Source organism: Eurosta solidaginis, chromosome 3 (genome assembly GCF_040869045.1).
Source record: "Eurosta solidaginis isolate ZX-2024a chromosome 3, ASM4086904v1, whole genome shotgun sequence".
Classification (NCBI taxonomy): Eukaryota; Metazoa; Arthropoda; class Insecta; order Diptera; family Tephritidae; genus Eurosta; species Eurosta solidaginis.
In genome coordinates, this window is record NC_090321.1 from 270,421,002 (window position 1) to 270,441,693 (window position 20,692).

The window sequence follows — 20,692 nt, forward strand, 5'->3', positions numbered from 1 at the left end:
GCTCCAAGTAAATGTAGGCAAGCTGCTCGGCGTCACGTCATAAATGATTTAATATTTTTTGAACTAACATTCCACTTTGAAATAAAAAAAAGGATTTTTTGATGAACGTGTAGCGCGTGTTATATCGTCGCCCGCTTAGCAGAAGCATGAATGTGCCAAAATTAAATTGCTGGGAAATCGAGTTTCAAACTTTATTGCTCTCTCAAATTTCGAAGAATTAGTTTCTAATGTAAAAACGTATCTACATATATATTATACTCACAATATGCTCTTTCAACTGAAATAACAGTTCTGCTCGCATCCCTTTTATTCTCCGAGATTTAGCCCATTAATTTTTCTGGCACAACAAAAGTTTTAAAAACTGATTTAATTTTTTTTAACACAGCTATACAAAAAAATTAAAAAATGTAGTCGGATCAGGTAATGCGGCTCATGTTTTCTATGAATTTTGATGCGCTGAGTCCGAATACGCTATAAGAATTGGCCCAACTGGTAAATTACCCTTTTTTCGGATAGCGTTGTGCCGAATCCCATTTTTTAATTATTATAGAAATAATTAAATATTTAAAATAATTAAAATTATTAGTAAAAATTAATGAATGAATGTGTGCTGTTCTTACCTTAATTTCAAAAATTGTTGAGCCATATCAACGAATGTGTCATACAAACAGGAACAGCATTACTTTGTTGTCATCGGGAAACATGAATACCACATTCATTTTTCTGACCCAATTTTGTGTGATTGATTTATAATGCGAAATGTTTCTTTAACACTAATCATATTTCAGGCCCACTGTTTGTCATTGACATGTTCAATTCCCTAGATGACAATAAACAAATTCCTATTAAGTAATTGCCATCTACAATGAACAACCCAATGGATAAATCCAAACACCTGCAACTTGTTGGCATTATCGCGTATAGGGGAAGTAGCAGAAATTCATTTCAGGAAATAACTCTGGCAGCCAATTACGATGATGCTACAATGTTGCGCAGGACTGCAGCATTAATGGGTCACTATGTTGCGGCAGTAAAACGTGGTAATACTTGGCATGAATTCGATGACATAAAATGCACTCGAAAAACGCTCAAGGAAAACACAAAATTGGTACCACACCTTTTGTTTTTCAAATAACACCAGTTTTTCAAATATACCCTACGCTTCTATAAATATATACAAAATAAAGAAAACAAATTTGAAATTTAAAACTTTTGGTATGGTTGTATATTTGATACTTTGTTCCGCCCTTTGAACTCATTGAGCTGGGTTAGAAATATTTAAATATCGATGTTCCAAACAAGAACTATTGCTTTCAAAATTTTTGCATAGAATTTTTTTGTCAAAAATTTTTAAGGTGTTACTTTTGTTTGGCACGTTGTCCTTTACAAACTCTCAATATCTCTCGGTATGCTTGGCCATGAATTAGGTAAGTGGCAATAATATAAAATAACCTAGTTTCCCCATGCAATTTTAACAGGCTAAATTTTTCGTTGTCCTAAACAATATTTTCTAATAGCATGAGATCGCAGGAGATCTACCCTAGTGCGTACATATGAAAACAGATATGTACAATGTGCATGCCAGGGTTGCCATTTGGATACAATTGTATACATTTGAATACATTTTTAATGAGTGGATACAAATATACAAAAAATCTAAAATGTATACATTTTATTTTGGAAGATTGAAGCTCTGTCCCTGTCATGGGAACTACAAATTTTCAGTAAGATTTCTAAAAAATTTTTGAATATGCAGTTTTATAGTAAATCAAATTTTAGAATGATATTTATTTTTTCCTTTATACCTATATTATATATATAGATAAACCGTATTTCTTCCACATAATTATTTTGTTGGTATTAGTTTTGTTTAAAATAAGTAGTGTTTGTTAAAAAACGTATAAACAATAATTCCGTTTAAATAAACGCGTTTCGATATGTTAAATAGAAAAACCTTTATAACAGCGACATTTATTTAAAACTGAGCGTTGGTAAAATTTTATAAAATTCAGTTGTGTGATCCGTTTAGCCAAAATAGTGCGGTGATGTTTTGTTTTAAATATTATTAATTTCAGAATTTTGTTTCACACATTATATAAAATTCAGACGAAATGACTCAAAAACTATGTATCAATCTATTAAAACGAATTGATAAATTTTTTCAGGAATGATACACTTTAGGAACAAAAAAAATTGCGCGAGTGGCAACGCTGGAACATACATTCAAGGTAGCGAGTGGCAACGCTGGAACATACATTCAAGGTAGCGAGCATACTTACTACAAATGATTTGAGTAATGAGTAAATTTAGTTGCATGAATATGTTGATTGTGTATGTGGTAGCACAAACTGATATGTTTGCTACTATAACGGTTTCTAAAATACATCTCGCTCTACTATTTTTCGAAAATCACAGAAAAGTTTGTATTTCGATATGTTTCAAATGGCATGCGCGCAGGATTTCTGCGCTAATGGGTACATATGAAAAAGTTCATATTAGGGTGGTTCGAAAAAAAATTTTGTCCAAATTCTATCCTCTGAAATGTTTCAATTTCATATAAAAATACAACCCTCACCAAAGTTTGGTCCTATTACTCCACCCTAAGTGGTACCCGAAAAACGGATTTCCCGCCGGGTTTTAAGGTCTTGTACAGGCTTCAAACAATTGTATGATTTTTTTCTCTAATCATATCATTTATAAACACTCTTTAATATATTGAGATCTTAATTACGATTTTTGTCCAAAAGTCGTGGTCATTTGAAGTTGTGTTCTTTGACGAAATTGTGTAAACAGTTATTTCACACTTAAAAAGTGTATTGAAATGATAAAGCATAAATTCACATAGCCATAACTAAAACAATATAATAATAACATAAATTCGTAATTAAGGTCGCAATACATTAAGAGTGTTTTCAAATGATATGATTAGAAAAAAATCATAAAAACTTTTTGTAACCTGTACAAGACCTCAAAACTAGGCAAAACGGCACATAAAAGATTTTCGTAAAAAGTTGAGTAAATTCAAGTTTGGACAAAAAATAGTTGTTCCCATGTTAACGAAATGGGAAAATAAAATAAAAATATCGTACCCTGTAGAGTGGAGTTATAGGACCCATCTTTGGTGAGGGTTTTTTGTTTTTAATAAAATAGAAACATTTGAGAGGATGGAAATTGAAAAGTTGTTTTTCTCGGCACACCCTAAAGCACATATGTACATACATACATATGTACCCGTTATCAGAAATCCTGCGCGCAAGCGGGAAAATACAAATACGAAATATGCACAAACTTTTCTCTGATTTTCGAAAGAAAGAAGACCGACATGTATTTCATAAACCGTTATAGTTGCGAACATCATCAACACAAAAACAATCAACATATTGATGCAACTAAATTTACGCATTACTTAAATCATTGTATGCGCGGTAACATGTACATTGTACATGTGCACATATGTATGTATGCATGTATGTTCATACGTGTTTTCGCGAAGCGTCTGCTGGCTTCAGACTTAAGGGCCCATTACTGATACTTAGCATAGACTTGACTTGACTTGGCGTAAACTTGGCAATTTAGTACCGATTATACTCCACTTAGCGCATACACTCTGGCATCATAATCAATAAGTGTCAATCTGTATGTCAAAATGAAATGGAAACAAATAAATGGCATCTCAAAATGTAAACGTCACTTAGAACTTACATAGAAAATCAAAATTCAACAGTCAAGTTAAGTGTTAAGTGTTGCTAAGTTTTGAGTAATCAGTAACATGCAACTCACTGATTTTCGAAAATTATAATTTATATTTATTAGGGTCGGCAAAATATAAAATTTCATTTTTCCTTTTGGTATAGTGAAAATATTTTTCAGGACAACGAAACATTTAGGCAATCAATAAGGTATAAATTATTGTAGTCGTTAGGGAGCTGTACGTCGTGTTGTCAAGAAGGGTCTGCTGGCTTGAGTCTTAAGCTAGCAGACACTTCCGTTTCTCGGAACCGGACGCAGCTTTAAATTTTTTTTGCGGTAATAAATTGCCAATAAATGTAATATCAATTATTCAAGTCGTTCGGAAGTCGTAGGTCGTGTTTTCACGAAGTGTCTGCTGGCTTGAGTCTTAAGCTAGCAGACACTCCCGTTTCTCGGAACCGTACGCAGCTTTAAATTTTTTTTTGCGGTATTAAATTGCCAATAAATGTAATATCAATTATCCAAGTCGTTCGGAAGACGTAGGTCGTGTTTTCACGAAGTGTCTGCTGGCTTGAGTCTTAAGCTAGCAGACACTCCCGTTTCTCGGAACCGGACGCAGCTTTAAATTTTGTTTTGCGGTACTAAATTGCCAATAAATGTAATATCAATTATCCAAGTCGTTCGGAAGTCGTAGGTCGTGTTTTCACAAAGTGTCTGCTGGCTTGAGTCTTAAGCTAGCAGACACTCCCGTTTCTCGGAACCGGACGCAGCTTTAAATTTTTTTTTGCGGTACTAAATTGCCAATAAATGTAATATCAATTATCCAAGTCGTTCGGAAGTCGTAGGTCGTGTTTTCACGAAGTGTCTGCTGGCTTGAGTCTTAAGCTAGCAGACACTCCCGTTTCTCGGAACCGGACGCAGCTTTAAATTTTTGTTTGCGGTATTAAATTGCCAATAAATGTAAAAACAATTATCCAAGTCGTTCGGAATCGTAGGTCGTGTTCTCACGAAGTGTCTGCTGGCTTGAGTCTTAAGCTAGCAGACACTCCCGTTTCTCGGAACCGGACGCAGCTTTAAATTTTTTTTTGCGGTATTAAATTGCCAATAAATGTACTATAAATTATCCAAGTCGTTCGGAAGACGTAGGTCGTGTTTTCACGAAGTGTCTGCTGGCTTTGAGTCTTAAGCTAGCAGACACTCCCGTTTCTCGGAACCGGACGCAGCTTTAAATTTTTTTTTGCGGTACTAAATTGCCAATAAATGTAATATCAATTATCCAAGTCGTTCGGAAGTCGTAGGTCGTGTTTTCACGAAGTGTCTGCTGGCTTGAGTCTTAAGCTAGCAGACACTCCCGTTTCTCGGAACCGGACGCAGCTTTAAATTTTTTTTTGCGGTACTAAATTGCCAATAAATGTAATATCAATTATCCAAGTCGTTCGGAAGTCGTAGGTCGTGTTTTCACGAAGTGTCTGCTGGCTTGAGTCTTAAGCTAGCAGACACTCCCGTTTCTCGGAACCGGACGCAGCTTTAAATTTTTTTTTGTGGTATTAAATTGCCAATAAATGTAATATCAATTATCCAAGTCGTTCGGAAGACGTAGGTCGTGTTTTCACGAAGTGTCTGCTGGCTTTGAGTCTTAAGCTAGCAGACACTCCCGTTTCTCGGAACCGGACGCAGCTTTAAATTTTTTTTTGCGGTACTAAATTGCCAATAAATGTAATATCAATTATCCAAGTCGTTCGGAAGTCGTAGGTCGTGTTTTCACGAAGTGTCTGCTGGCTTCAGTCTTAAGCTAGCAGACACTCCCGTTTCTCGGAACCGGACGCAGCTTTAAATTTTTTTTGCGGTACTAAATTGCCAATAAATGTAATATCAATTATCCAAGTCGTTCGGAAGTCGTAGGTCGTGTTTTCACGAAGTGTCTGCTGGCTTGAGTCTTAAGCTAGCAGACACTCCCGTTTCTCGGAACCGGACGCAGCTTTAAATTTTTTTTTGCGGTACTAAATTGCTAATAAATGTAATATCCATTATCCAAGTCGTTCGGAAGTCGTAGGTCGTGTTTTCACGAAGTGTCTGCTGGCTTGAGTCTTAAGCTAGCAGACACTCCCGTTTCTCGGAACCGGACGCAGCTTTAAATTTTTTTTTGCGGTACTAAATTGCCAATAAATGTAATATCAATTATCCAAGTCATTCGGAAGTCGTAGGTAGTGTTTTCACGAAGTGTCTGCTGGCTTGAGTCTTAAGCTAGCAGACACTCCCGTTTCTCGGAACCGGACGCAGCTTTAAATTTTTGTTTGCGGTACTAAATTGCCAATAAATGTAATATCAATTATCCAAGTCGTTCGGAAGTCGTAGGTCGTGTTTTCACGAAGTGTCTGCTGGCTTGAGTCTTAAGCTAGCAGACACTCCCGTTTCTCGGAACCGGACGCAGCTTTAAATTTTTTTTTGCGGTATTAAATTGCCAATAAATGAGGTATAAATTATTTAATATATAATATTGTTGTTTGCTATAGTGTGTCTGCCACCTTAATAGGACCATCTTACAGACTAGATACAATAACATATTAAAAATAAAATAAATATAGGTATTAAACATATACATTAGGTACAACATTATGTAAAGAGTAAGACAAAGGAAGCCTTGAATGTATCTCTGGACGCAGAAAAATCATTATTTAGTCTAGTAGAGATTTTATTTAATTCAGTAAGGGCGCGGAAAATTGGGCCAAAATAAAAGTAATTTGCTCTACAAGAACTCAAGTAAAAAGGCAGGAATGCGCGCAAATTTTTTTGCGGCACATTAAACGATATTTTCTCAAGAAGAGTCGCACAGTCCAAAGAGCCCACAATTAAGTCATACACAAACATAACCAAGTGCACCGTTCTCCTTGCTTCAAGTGATTGCAGATTGATCAGTTGACAACGAGAAGAATAAGAAAGCAGCGGGTTATCAAAATGTATGGAGTTCAAAGCAAAACGGACAAACTTTCTTTGAACTCTTTCTATTCTGGCCGAATGATTACTGTAGATGGGGTTCCAGATATTGGAAGCATATTCAATTTTGGAGCGTACTAACGATATATATAGGGCTTTCTTAGTATACGGATCTTTAAAGTCCCTTGCATATCTGCGAAGAAAACAAGGTTCCTGTAGGCCACTGGGAGCACATAACATATTTAATTTTAATTTTTTTGTGAATTTTGAGTCAAAGACAACGCCTAGATCAACATGTTCGTTAATTGACGCCAACTGGATGCCTGAAATAGAGTACAACGAAGAATAGTAACTCATGGATTTTGTGAAAGACATACTAAAGCATTTTTTAACATTTAAGAAAAGATTATTGGCGCGACACCAATCATCCACATTATTAAGGTCACTTTGCAGAAGGCAGGAATCCGAAGGGGCATTAATTCTACGGAAAAATTTAAGATCATCAACAAATAGCAGAAAATTGGAGTTTTTGAAGCAGGAACCAATATCATTTATGAATTGTTTAAAACGCTGCAGTCAAGAACATTATATGAACTACGGGCAACCGAATTTGATAGGTGATGACCCCAAACAATTGGCAAGATATTGTGCAGGTTACTTAATCTGCCTTGTCATTATTATTATTATTATTTATTTATTATTTCGGCGTTTTAAGCCTAAAACTTAGATTATTACAAATTATAAATACATTTTAATAATAATTAAACTTAAGCTAGCCCAACCCTCGATATTTTTTAAAATACAAGGGTAATAAATTTAACTAACCGGTACTAAATTAGTAATAAATGTTAGGCAGTTTAGTACGGTCTCGTTTTTTGATTGTGCATATGGGTTGGGCTGGCTTAAACTTAAGCTAGCCCAACCCTCGATATTTTTTAAAATACAAGGGTAATAAATTTAATTAACCGGTAGTAAATTAGTAATAAATGTTGTGCAATTTAGTACGGTCTCGTTTTCTGATTGGGCTGTAAAGGTTGGGCTAGCTTCAGAGACCTATCCAACTCCAACGTCTCTACCTGTCCCACTGCATATCCAAATATGTGATTGTATCTTGACTACAGTTCAGCTACCTCCAGTTTACATCTCAATTTCAGCAAACCTGAGCAAGCGGGCAATTCTTTAACGGCTACTTGTGCGGGAACATCCAGCATCAGCATATCCACATCATCACTGATCACTCATTTAATTGTAAAATGTATACGCATCTCATCAGCAGCACGTTTATTGATATCTTCTACATCTGTTACATCCACAGCTGCTCTGATCTCTTCCTCTAACTGCTGTAACTCTTTGTGTGCCTGCCTGAAGCTAAGTTCTTCCATATTCACTGCGGGTACCTTAAACAAAAAAGGTTCTGCGCCCAAATATCCAATACGCAATTGTCCCGTTGAACCAAGCACGACAATGCCACCTGCTAACCCATTCAAATTTGAACGCTGAATTGCTATTGGATCATCATCTTCGTATTGTGCAGCCCAAATAATATTTGCACTTTCGTATATGAAAAGTTGCCCGTGTCTGAGACGATGGTAGTGATTAGACGCGCGCCAGGCTCTAAGTATTAGATATTTGTATGAGAATTTATATTTTTTCCATATGAAATGATGAAGTGATCATGTACAGTATAAATAACCAAAGAGTTCCAGATGGAATTTAGCCAACTACTTATTACAACTAGGCTTGAAGTATTTGAAGTTGTACGCCGAAGTTATCTAATCTGCGTGGGGGGTGCTCTGCGCACCACCCCTGCGAAGGAGCTGGACACTATTTTTAATGTGTTGCCAATAGATTGAATGGCTCTGCGGCTGCGAGAGTTATCCGGATGGAGAGATAATGTGGACGGCCATGCAGCCATCCGTAAGTATCTGGATTCGCCTTTGTCGGACTATTGCGCTCCGACTGTATTTTTCAATATGAAGTACGAGGTTATTACCCCGGATAGGGATTATTTTTTGAAGGAGCCGCCGGACCGGACCGATAGGCTGCATATATATATTCACGGCTCTAAACTGGATAATAAGATGGGTAGCGGTGTCTTTGCACCTCAACTAGGGTGGAATCCATCATTTAGCCTACCCGATCATTGCAGCGTCTTTCAGGCGGAGGTGGATGCTATAAAGGACGCCGCTGATCATCTGGGGAAGGCTGCTCACGGCTGTAACCAAATTTGTATTTGCTCTGACAGCCAGGCTGCACTAAAAGCACTTTGATCGGTCAGATGTAAGTCCAGGACAGTAGAGAAGTGTCGCAAATATCTTAACGAGATCGCTGAGCAAACTTCCTTTATTCTGGTGTGGGTGCATGTACACTCGGATATACCGGGCAATGAGATGGCTGACGAACTTGTAAGAGGGGGCACATTCGTTCCGCTTTCGTCGTACTGGAAGGGATTTAGTATTCCCCTCGCTGCTTGTAAGCTCATTTGAAAGGGATTTTCCTTAGGGAAGCTGGTGTGAGATGGAGCAATCTTGAATCGTGCTACCACTCTAAGCTCGTGGGGCGCGAGACGCATAAAAAGTCTCCTTCTTCTTGGAAGGGGGGGGGGGGGGGGGGTGGCATATCTCTGGTGGTTGGACTTATAACCGGTCCAGATGGCGCGAAACATAGTGATTTTGAAATTAAGGACTGATTAACGAATGTAACGACTCAGTTCTCATTATAAATTTCCACGTCCCTTATTTTAGCGGCGATAGGTTGGCGGAATAAGTTGAAAATTTTACATAATTAGTAGCTAATTAAATGTAAATTAAGTGCGAAAAAAAAAATTTATAGCTTTACAAATTTTTTTTTATGACATTCTGCGCTAAAATAAGACTGAAGTTAGCGAAACCAATCGGGGAAAGGTTGGCGGAATAAATTGAAAATTGTACATAATGAGTACCTAATTTATTGCAAATTAACTGCGAGAAAAAAAAATTTATAGCTTTACAAAATTTTTTTTTATGACATTCTGCGCTAAAATAAGACTGAAGTTAGCGAAACCAATCGGCGAAAGGTTGGCGGAATAAGTTGAAAATTTTACATAATGAGTACCTAATTTATTCCAAATTAAGTGCGAGAAAAAAAATTTATAGCTTTACAAAATTTTTTTTTATGACATTCTGCGCTAAAATAAGACTGAAGTTAGCGAAACCAATCGGCGAAAAGTTGGCGGAAGAAGTTGAAAATTTTACATAATGAGTACCTAATTTATTGCAAATTAGCAGCGAGAAAAAAAATTTATAGCCTTATAAAATTTTTTTTTATGACATTCTGCGCTAAAATAAGACTGAAGTTAGCGAAACCAATCGGCGAAAAGTTGGCGGAAGAATTTCAAAATTTTACATAATGAGTACCTAATTTAGGGCAAATTAGCAGCGAGAAAAAAAATTTATAGCTTTATAAAATTTTTTTTTATGACATTCTGCGCTAAAATAAGACTGAAGTTAGCGAAACCAATCGGCGAAAAGTTGGCGGAAGAAGTTGAAAATTTTACATAATGAGTACCTAATTTATTTCAAATTAACAGCGAGAAAAAAAATTTATAGCTTTACAAAATTTTTTTTTATGACATTCTGCGCTAAAATAAGACTGAAGTTAGCGAAACCAATCGGCGAAAAGTTGGCGGAAGAAGTTGAAAATTTTACATAATGAGTCCCTAATTTAGTGCAAATTAACAGCGAGAAAAAAAATTTATAGCTTTACAAAATTTTTTTTTATGACATTCTGCGCTAAAATAAGACTGAAGTTAGCGAAACCAATCGGCGAAAAGTTGGCGGAAGAAGTTGAAAATTTTACATAATGAGTACCTAATTTATTGCAAATTAACGAGAAAAAAAATGTATAGCTTTACAAAATTTTTTTTTATGACATTCTGCGCTAAAATAAGACTGAAGTTAGCGAAACCAATCGGCGAAAAGTTGGCGGAAGAAGTTGAAAATTTTACATAATGAGTACCTAATTTATTGCAAATTAACGAGAAAAAAAATGTATAGCTTTAAAAAATTTTTTTTATGACATTCTGCGCTAAAATAAGACTGAAGTTAGCGAAACCAATCGGCGTAGGGTTGGCGGAATAAGTTGAAAATTTTACATAATGAGTACCTAATTTATTGCAAATTAACAAGAAAAAAAAATGTATAGCTTTACAAAATTTTTTTTTTATGACATTCTGCGCTAAAATAAGACTGAAGTTAGCGAAACCAATCGGCGAAGGGTTGGCGGAATAAGTTGAAAATTTTACATAATGAGTACCTAATTTATTGCAAATTAACAGCGAGAAAAAAAATTTATAGCTTTACAAAATTTTTTTTTATGACATTCTGCGCTAAAATAAGACTGAAGTTAGCGAAACCAATCGGCGAAAGGTTGGCGGAAGAAGTTGAAAATTTGATATAATTAATAGCTAAGTAAGTGCAAATTAATCGGGGACAATTTTGTCTCTGATGTAACGTGAGTTACCATGGAAGTGCCCATATGTATGTTCAAAGGCGCCGTCGGTGGAATTGATTGATTTAGATCTATGTATATGGTATAAACATACATATGTCATGGCGCCGCAGCGCAAATGACCAATTTCTTATGAATTACTGTGTGACATCCCAGTAAGCCGCTGAAGCTGCCAAGTATCAATACTTTCAACCTAACATTTCACCTGTGAGGCTATACAACTTCAACGACTTTTCTCCATGACTAACGCACGGCGATGGCCGCCTACTCGTACCAAAGAGGATAAATATAATAAGAGCCGCCACTCGTTATTTTTGAGGCATTTACTCTATGTAAACTGTGAGGTAGTCGCTACTTTTTTTTGGGCGAGATGTTTATAAATGTCTTCTACACATTTTCATGGGGTATTTGTGTTTATTTTTTCGACTGTATTTAATTAATTATTTAATTCTCTTTCCAAAAAACACGTTTGCATAAAGTGACAACACCGCATGGATAAATGGAAGGAAATTCAAAAATGTTCCTCATAAAACAAAAGTAGCGACTACCTCACAGTTTACATCGAGTAAATGCCTAAAAAATAACGAGTGGCGGCTATTATTATATTTATCCTCTTTGGTACGAGTAGGCGGCCATCGCCGTGCGTTAGTCATGGAGAAAAGTCCTTGAAGTTGTATAGCCTCACAGGTGAAATGTTAGGTTGAAAGTATTGATACTTGGCAGCTTCAGCGGCTTACTGGGATGTCACACAGTAATTCATAAGAAATTGGTCACTTGCGCTGCGGCGCCCTGACATATGTATGTTTATAACATATACATAGATCTAAATCAATCAATTCCACGGACGGCGCCTTGGAACATACATATGGGCACTTCCATGGTAACCCACGTTACATCAGAGACAAAATTGTCCCCGATTAATTTGCACTTACTTAGCTATTAATTATATCAAATTTTCAACTTCTTTCGCCAACCTTTCGCCGATTGGTTTCGCTTACTTCAGTCTTATTTTAGCGCAGAATGTCATAAAAAAAAATTTTGTAAAGCTATAAATTTTTTTTCTCGTTAATTTGCAATAAATTAGGTACTCATTATGTAAAGTTTTCAACTTATTCCGCCAACCCTACGCCGATTGGTTTCGCTAACTTCAGTCTTATTTTAGCGCAGAATGTCATAAAAAAAATTTTGTAAAGCTATACATTTTTTTTCTCGTTAATTTGCAATAAATTAGGTACTCATTATGTAAAATTTTCAACTTCTTCCGCCAACTTTTCGCCGATTGGTTTCGCTAACTTCAGTCTTATTTTAGCGCAGAATGTCATAAAAAAAAATTTTGTAAAGCTATAAATTTTTCTTCTCGCTGTTAATTTGCAATAAATTAGGTACTCATTATGTAAAATTTTCAACTTCTTCCGCCAACTTTTCGCCGATTGGTTTCGCTAACTTCAGTCTTATTTTAGCGCAGAATGTCATAAAAAAATTTTGTAAAGCTATAAATATTTTTTCTCGCTGTTAATTTGCAATAAATTAGGTACTCATTATGTAAAATTTTCAACTTATTCCGCCAACCCTTCGCCGATTGGTTTCGCTAACTTCAGTCTTATTTTAGCGCAGAATGTCATAAAAAAAATTTTTGTAAAGCTATAAATTTTTTTTCTCGCAGTTAATTTGCAATAAATTAGGTACTCATTATGTAAAGTTTTCAACTTATTCCGCCAACCCTTCGCCGATTGGTTTCGCTAACTTCAGTCTTATTTTAGCGCAGAATGTCATAAAAAAAATTTTTGTAAAGCTATAAATATTTTTTCTCGCTGTTAATTTGCAATAAATTAGGTACTCATTATATAAAATTTTCAACTTCTTCCGCCAACTTTTCGCCGATTGGTTTCGCTAACTTCAGTCTTATTTTAGCGCAGAATGTCATAAAAAAAAATTTTGTAAAGCTATACATTTTTTTTCTCGCAGTTAATTTGCAATAAATTAGGTACTCATTATGTAAAATTTTCAACTTATTCCGCCAACCTTTCGCCGATTGGTTTCGCTAACTTCAGTCTTATTTTAGCGCAGAATGTCATAAAAAAAAATTTTGTAAAGCTATAAATTTTTTTTCTCGCAGTTAATTTGCAATAAATTAGGTACTCATTATGTAAAATTTTCAATTTATTCCGCCAACCTTTCGCCGATTGGTTTCGCTAACTTCAGTCTTATTTTAGCGCAGAATGTCACAAAAAAAAAAAAATTGTAAAGCTATAAATTTTTTTTCTCGCACTTAATTTGCATTTAATTAGCTACTAATTATGTAAAATTTTCAACTTATTCCGCCAACCTATCGCCGCTAAAATAAGGGACGTTAAATTTCCTACTTTAATACGCATATTGTCACTTGCGAAGCGAATATATTTGGCGAGTCGAACGTATTGGCGAATTCACATCAAATTTGCATTGTGAGTGGCGAATGAACTTATTCGACTGCAATGTGTCATTGCCATTCAAACAAATTTAATTAGTTCATCCGAATTTGACGTTTCTGTCATCTGTTTTTATTATTTATTTGTGCTCAAACAGAAATGTAAAAAACAAGTTTATTAAATAGTAATAAATAAAGTTAAAAATGTTTTATAACGTTGATCCTTTTTCCGTTATTACCCGGAATATTGGTTCCACGCCCGTTATCACCCGGATTATTGGTTCCAAAGGACTGTCCTGTCGGGTTGGCGGCTTCTTGGAGGTTCAGTAGCTCATCCACGGATCTCTCTAGCGCAGATAAACTTCGATGGGCGTACGGTCCTCCTCCAGTGGCTACGGTCTCGCTGCGGTTTGTAGTAACCTTTTTTTTAAGCTTCAACTTATAATCTAACCAAACCTAGGGCAAATATGTTGGTAAGTATGAACTGACACACAGAATACAATTCAGTTACTACTAGAGGCCTGCACGGATACGATGGTTCGGGTATATAACTAAGTAACGCTTCTGACAATTATCACGTTGTCGGTTACTTTGGAAACTTGCATCGTGATATCGTACGGTTACTTTTGAAACTAACTGGTTAAGTATCTTATCGGGTATTATCAGAAAAATAGTAGGCGGTGGCTCGGAGCTAGGATCTAACCAAACCTAGGGCCCATCTCTGCACCCTTCAAAATGCCAGTAACATACCCGAGTAGATACATTAGCAGGTAAAGCTGCTTTACTCGAGTCGATTTCCTGGTAAATTTTCTCAAACAAAGTGCCTACTTGTATATGATGGTTGAATTGAGTTGGGAGTCAAAAAAACCATCAGTAATTCGACTCGTGTAAAACAGCCTTAAGTATCAAAAGTAACTCCAGTCAGTAACCGTACGATGCTACGATGCCACGATTCTGCGATGTATACTTTTGTATTATTCGTGCAGGTATATTCTTCTTACCTTGTTCCACTCGCGCCCATTACGTATTGGAGGACATATGGAGTTAAGATCCGTGGCGAAATGGTCCCACAATTCTGCCATGCTCCTCCTGGTCTCTCCAAAATTCCCCATGCCTCTGGCGACGTCTGGATTATTTTCCATCAGCTCGACCAGCTTTTGGAATTGCTGCGGCGTTGTTCTTCTCATTCTGAAAACTTCATTTATTCAAACCAATAAATAACTCAATTTAATTTAATGAATTACTCACTTTTATTTATTTATTCAATTTATTTACTTTTTTCAATTGAACACATTCAAATAAATGCCAATGCGTCCTTTTCTATTTTCAAGCGCGAACAAAATAAGCATTCGACAAATTTTGACAGATTTGGCGAAGCGAATATGATTTTTTCGCTTGTGGCAATTCGACAAATTCATCTTCGTCACTCATTCGACTTTTTTTTGCGAATTCGCTAGCGATTCGCATCTCGCAATTCGAGACCGCGAAATTCGACAAAATTTTCATTCGCTTCGCAAGTGACAATATGCGTATAATTAGTTATTAACTCAAAACACCTTTTTGAAGAACATGTAAGCAAAGTGAGAGGACCTAATGATTCGACTGCGTCAAAGTAGCGAACTTATGTATATCCGGCATTGCCTAACGGATAACGGTTTTTGCTGTTACTGCAACCAAAAAAAGAGCAATGTATCCGTCCGTATGTGAGCTCGTCATCATGAAGAAGGAACAGAGTGTAAAATTTCAGGTGGGTACCTGTCACGAGATGACACGGTATGCTAAAACGCACGGATCAATATCACTTGATCACTGACCCAACAAAGTTGGTACCAATTGGCTGAAGTTGGGTGTTCAAGGCAACCAGCTTTGGTGAGTTCGGAGACCTATCTATACCACGCCTTTCCATTTCTAAGCACCCGGTTGCTCCACCGCGAGTTCCGAGTTTGTCTCAATATCAGATTAAATTAATAATCAGTATGAGATATGTAACAGTGTACTAAACATCTTCATTAAGCTCTATTTTCACTCCAATTTTCATTCCTATTTAAACCACAATCCAGGGATGTGGGCAACTTTTTCACATCACATACCTGTTTAACAACATGTTTTTGCATCCTTTCTAGCCAAAGGCAGCTTCAACCATCTGAAGATACAAGATGAGCGCTGGCTCACTCGTACATTTATCGATTGTTTTAGCTGACAATACGCATCCGTTTCTCTGTTTCAGCCCCGTTTTCTCCGATTGTCACAATTATGGAATGTGGCCAACCTTTTCATCTGCCCCTCAGAGTCGGTTTTCAGTGATGAAAAACTTTATGGTCAATTCAGATGTCTCTGTCAGACTTCTATGAGTGAACTCTTTGAGATGAAACCAGCCCCGCAATTCATCCAAATCCTCAAGCTAGGAGACACGACCTGTTGGCAAGCGATACGTTATATCAGGTCACAACTGACTTGTTCTGCTCCCCGCGGATACAGTTTTTATAGGGTTTTTTTAGGGTCGCGGAAGCGCACATGCCCGCATTGCCCTGTTTCGTGTCAAGACATGGTATTATAATCGCCTTTTAGGATCGGTATACCCACTGCGGGCATATTCGTAACCCCTTACCTGAAGGGGACAGTACAAACAAAATAATCCTCTTGTTGTTGTAGCGATAAAGACACTCCCCGAAGGCCTTGGGGAGCGTTATCGATGTTAATGGTCCTTTGCCGGATGCAGATCCGGTACATTCCGGTACCAAGCCCGAACATCTCGGAAATGATTTGTTATGACCACATGCGATCTTCTAGGCCAACCGCCCTCCCACCCCCTGTTAGTGAAACAGGATTCGCCGCGGATAGGTGAGGTTGACAATTGGGTTTGGAGAAGCTATATATTGCGCTGGCAACCTGAAGGGTTGCGCTACACACCCCTTGAATCTGGTATTTTGATGCATAAAGTTCCTCTGTGTCTATTTGGATTGCCACGTACGCTCAAGGATCAGTAACATGAAATACAGATACAAAATATTTTATCTTATTGGAAGGGTTTTGCAATATTCTAATAAACTTTTTTTGAAGGTGTTTAAGTTTTCACAATTTTTAACATGATTAGGTAGTTCATTAAAACATTTCAGGCCTTTGTAAAATATATTTTGCTTGTCCATTTATGTTTTGAAAAGGGGTAATCTAAAATTATTATTTTCCCTGATTATGTAAGAGTGGGTTTCATTCACATAACCAAGTTTTTCACTTAGGTAGGCTGGTAATTTACCATGCTTGATATAAAATACAAATTTCATACTATGTTTTCATTTCTAGTTAACACAATTTCTAAAGTTTAAAACATCGAAAGTATCAGATTTGAAAAGTTGAGAAGGAAATGCATTTCCAATAATTTTTATTTTTTCAAGTACAGTAGGACAGGCAAAAAACTTTTTGCCATCATTGGTATGCATATTATTTTTTATTCAAGACCTAGCAAGGGCACTCTGTGTTATCATTTAATCAACGTGATAAAACAATTTGTAACCTTGCAAAATTAAAGCATTTATCATTACACTTATAAATCAATTTAATATTTTTAAGTGATAAACAAAATGCTACAAATCTTAAATTTATTTTTGTATTTCAAGCGAATGCTTTCTGTCGCATCTCGTAAGTTCATATCTATTTTCTTTCAGTTTGCCAAATATAAATTTCTAGTGCCACATCAAGAAAAGTAAAACCATTGGGTATATCACAATGTTTCGGTGATCCGAGATGAAAATCGTGCGCTTACTAGGGCGCTCTGTCGTATGATTTACCCGTGTGATAAAAATAATTTGCGATATAAACGCTAATATCACTTGTGAATAACTAATACAGGCGCTGTAGGTATGCCTGTCGTAAGAATCGACTAAAATACCAAATTGAAAATACCAAACCCTCAAGGGGGCCAGCGTAATATATAGCTTTTCCAGCCCAATTGTGAACCTCACCTACCCGTAACGCATCCCGTTTCTTTAACAGCCGAGGCTCTGGCGACCCCTAACTCCTCATGAGCCTAGGGGGTGGAAGGGCGGAATGGCCTAGAAAGTTTCATGTGGTCATACCAAATCGTTCCCGAGATGGTCGGGCTGGTGCCTGTTACCGGAACGTACCGGATCTGCATTTGGCAAAGGACCATCAACATCGATAACACTCCCCAAAACCTTCGTGTGTGTCCCTATCGCTACAACAACAACAACATCCCACGACAGTCGAGCCTATGTGTCGTGAGATGGATTTACCCGACTAATGGCTATTGTTTGATCTTATCAACTAAATTGTCATAGTAACTACTGGCAAAATACAGTGATAAAAAAAAAGAAAACAGTGACAAACTGCTGCCAATATTAATCCACGTATATCTTACTTAGCATGGTGAACCCATTAAAATTACAGTCAGAAACAAAACGATGGCTGTAGGCCCACTTGCAGAAAGGCAGGTTATTTTTTTAGCTCAGAGCTAATTTAAAAAATGTATAAGTTTAACTCCTTGTGTCAGGTTATCTCTGAGTTAAAAAGTGAGCCTTAGGCATTTAAATATATTAATTTGCGTTTCGGATGGAATATTGGGTTCTATAAGGGCTATAATTTAGAATACCTACTTGACTATTTTATTAATCCTTGGTATGATATTCATATATGTTGATATATTTTTATGGAGTTTTATTCTTTTTGTATTTAGTTCGCAAGGGCACTCTGTGTTATCATATTATTCCTTGATAAAACAATTTGTAACCTTGCAATAATAACGCGAAACTAGCTTTATGCTTCTGAAACTTTACTATGGATTCAGGAGTGATCAAGTTTTGCTATAATCGAATTTTTCTGAAAAAATAGTTTGTCACCTAAATACATACTTTTAAATCAGTAAATTATTTAAATTTTTCTACTATTCATTTTCAGATGCATCAAACATGAATGAAGGTGAGTCAGCAGGAGGGGGGCATCAACGGGCTAGCCCAGCCCCTCCTGCTGTATCCGACCATAGATCAGTTTTATCGTCAAAAAATCCAACAACATTGGTGGTGGCAGCGACCACCAATAGCAGTGGTATAACCAATCCGACAACTTTGCCTTCAGGCAATACAGAATCGTATCAAGCCGTATCAAGTACATTTGGAGATACATCCGATACACCAGCGACTCGCAACTTTCAACAAGCATTCAGGCAGCAACATTTGCAAAACCAACAACAAATTGGTACAACACTATTATCAACGAGTACTAATTTACAAATTCCTGAAAATAAAGCAATAACACAGAAATTTCAACATCAAGTGGCGCAGGCGCATCAATTGCCTATGCCGCAAGCATCATCACGAATAACAGGAATAACAAATACATCAACAACAGATTTCAGTTCGGAAATCGATAACAAATTTTGTGCTCAAATCTCACAACAACGTATTTTGAGGACGGATTCGTCCGGAAGCCTTATAACTACTTTTTCAACTCCTTCAAATACAAGTGATTTAATTGTAGAAGCAGAGCACCGAGAACAGGATACATACAGCGGTTCACCGCTGCCCAAGCGTCCAAAACTTGGGGGGTGTGTGAGTGGTAGCTTGACTGCTTCGTTGTTGCCAGCTAGTGGGAGTACGCAGGATAGTGGCAATACGGCAGTGTCAGCACCACAGGATATAAATGCGCTTAAGAAGCGCATTTTGGAACAAAAATATCTCCATTTGCGAAGTCTTAAAGAAAGGTGAGTGGAAAATATAATTTTAATTGATTGTCATGAATACAAATGTATAATTTGTTTATTTTTTGTAGACACACAGAAAATGTCGCCGAATTATTCTATTTGCAAAGTGGTGGCAACATGATGGACTACCCAACGTGGCGTAAGAAACCACCAACCCCGCAATTTGTCACCTTTAGCAATGCTTATCGTCTAGATCAGTTGGTTAGCGAGGACAGAGCTGCTGCTTTAGTTCAGCAGCAGCAGCAACAACAAGAAAAAAATACAGATAACATAGCAACAATAATAGGCGTTGCCAGTGGCAATCAACTGAGTCAACAGCAGCAACAACAATTCAAAACGCAAAAAGAAACACAAGATTATTTGACTGCAATAACAGATAAAACGGTTTGTAATTAATTAATACTGTGATAATGCCAATATTACACAAAACAATTTTGGTACACGCAAACATATTTGATGGCAGATTACGGAGCTGCATACCCACATTTCGATTGTTTAGGGCGTAATATAGACTGCTTAGTGCTACCAGAAGTTTGGTCGGTCACCAAGTTTAAAAACACCGTCAACATCTCATGTTGTTGTTGTAGCGATAAGGTTGCTCACCGAAGGCTTTGGGGAGTGTTATCGATGTGATGGTCCTTTGCCGGATACAGATCCGGTGCGCTCCGGTGACACAACACCATTAAGGTGCTAGCCCGACCATCTAGGGAAAGATTTATATGGCCACATTAAACCTTCAGACCATCCCTCCCTCCCCACCCCCAAATTCTATGTGGAGCTTGGGGTCGCCAGAGCCTCGTCTGTTAGTGAAACAGGATTCGCCGCGGATATGTGAAGTTGACAATTGGGATTGGAGTAGCTATATATTGCGCTGGCAACCTAGAGGGTTGCGCTACACAGCACCTTGAATGTTGTTGTTGTTGTTGTAGCAATGCTCGCCCCACCTAATAGCCGCGACCGATCACAAATTGTCATCAATATCCTCTAACGGGAGTCCAAGGAAACTTGCCGTTTCAACAGGGGTGGACCATAAGGAAAGGGGTGTTAGAGGCGTTGGTTCCACATTACAATTAAAGAGATGGTTGGTGTCATGTGGGGACACATTGCAGGCAGGGCATACATTTTGTATGTCGGGGTTGATTCTGGATAGGTAAGAGTTTAACCTGTTACAGTATCCAGAACGAAGTTGAGCAAGAGTGACACGCGTTTCCCTGGGGAGTATGCGTTCCTCTTCTGCGAGTTCTGGATATTTTTCTTCAAGTACTGGATTCACCCGGCAATTCCCGACATAAAGGTCCGACGCCTGTCTATGGAGTTCACCAAGGACCTGCTTGTGTTTTTCCGCTTCATACGGCTGGGTTCTCAGGTGCCGTATTTCCTCAAAATGCTTACGGAGATGACTCCTTAGGCCCCTAGGCGGTGCTGGTTCGTCAATCAGATGTCTGTTGGGATGCCCAGGT

At 37.3% G+C, this 20,692-nt stretch overlaps 1 protein-coding gene and 2 non-coding genes across 5 annotated transcripts in view; all 3 read left to right on the top strand.

The window, feature by feature from the left end:
• The window catches only part of dom (domino), a 169,260-nt gene that overhangs the window by 28,787 nt on the left and 119,781 nt on the right, over nt 1-20,692 (top strand). For all 3 annotated transcript variants that reach the window (XM_067776462.1, XM_067776460.1, XM_067776461.1), the window contains exons 2-3: nt 18,431-19,232; nt 19,301-19,616. In XM_067776462.1, coding sequence (XP_067632563.1) covers nt 18,442-19,232; nt 19,301-19,616 — 1,107 coding nt within the window. In that variant the 5' untranslated portion in view covers nt 18,431-18,441. The remainder of the gene's footprint in view (nt 1-18,430; nt 19,233-19,300; nt 19,617-20,692) is intronic.
• On the top strand, nt 16,978-17,109 carry LOC137247373 (small nucleolar RNA psi18S-841/snoR66). The gene has a single exon (XR_010951838.1). It is a non-coding gene; the product is annotated as a small nucleolar RNA psi18S-841/snoR66 (small nucleolar RNA).
• LOC137247372 (small nucleolar RNA psi18S-841/snoR66) lies at nt 18,212-18,342 on the top strand. The gene has a single exon (XR_010951837.1). It is a non-coding gene; the product is annotated as a small nucleolar RNA psi18S-841/snoR66 (small nucleolar RNA).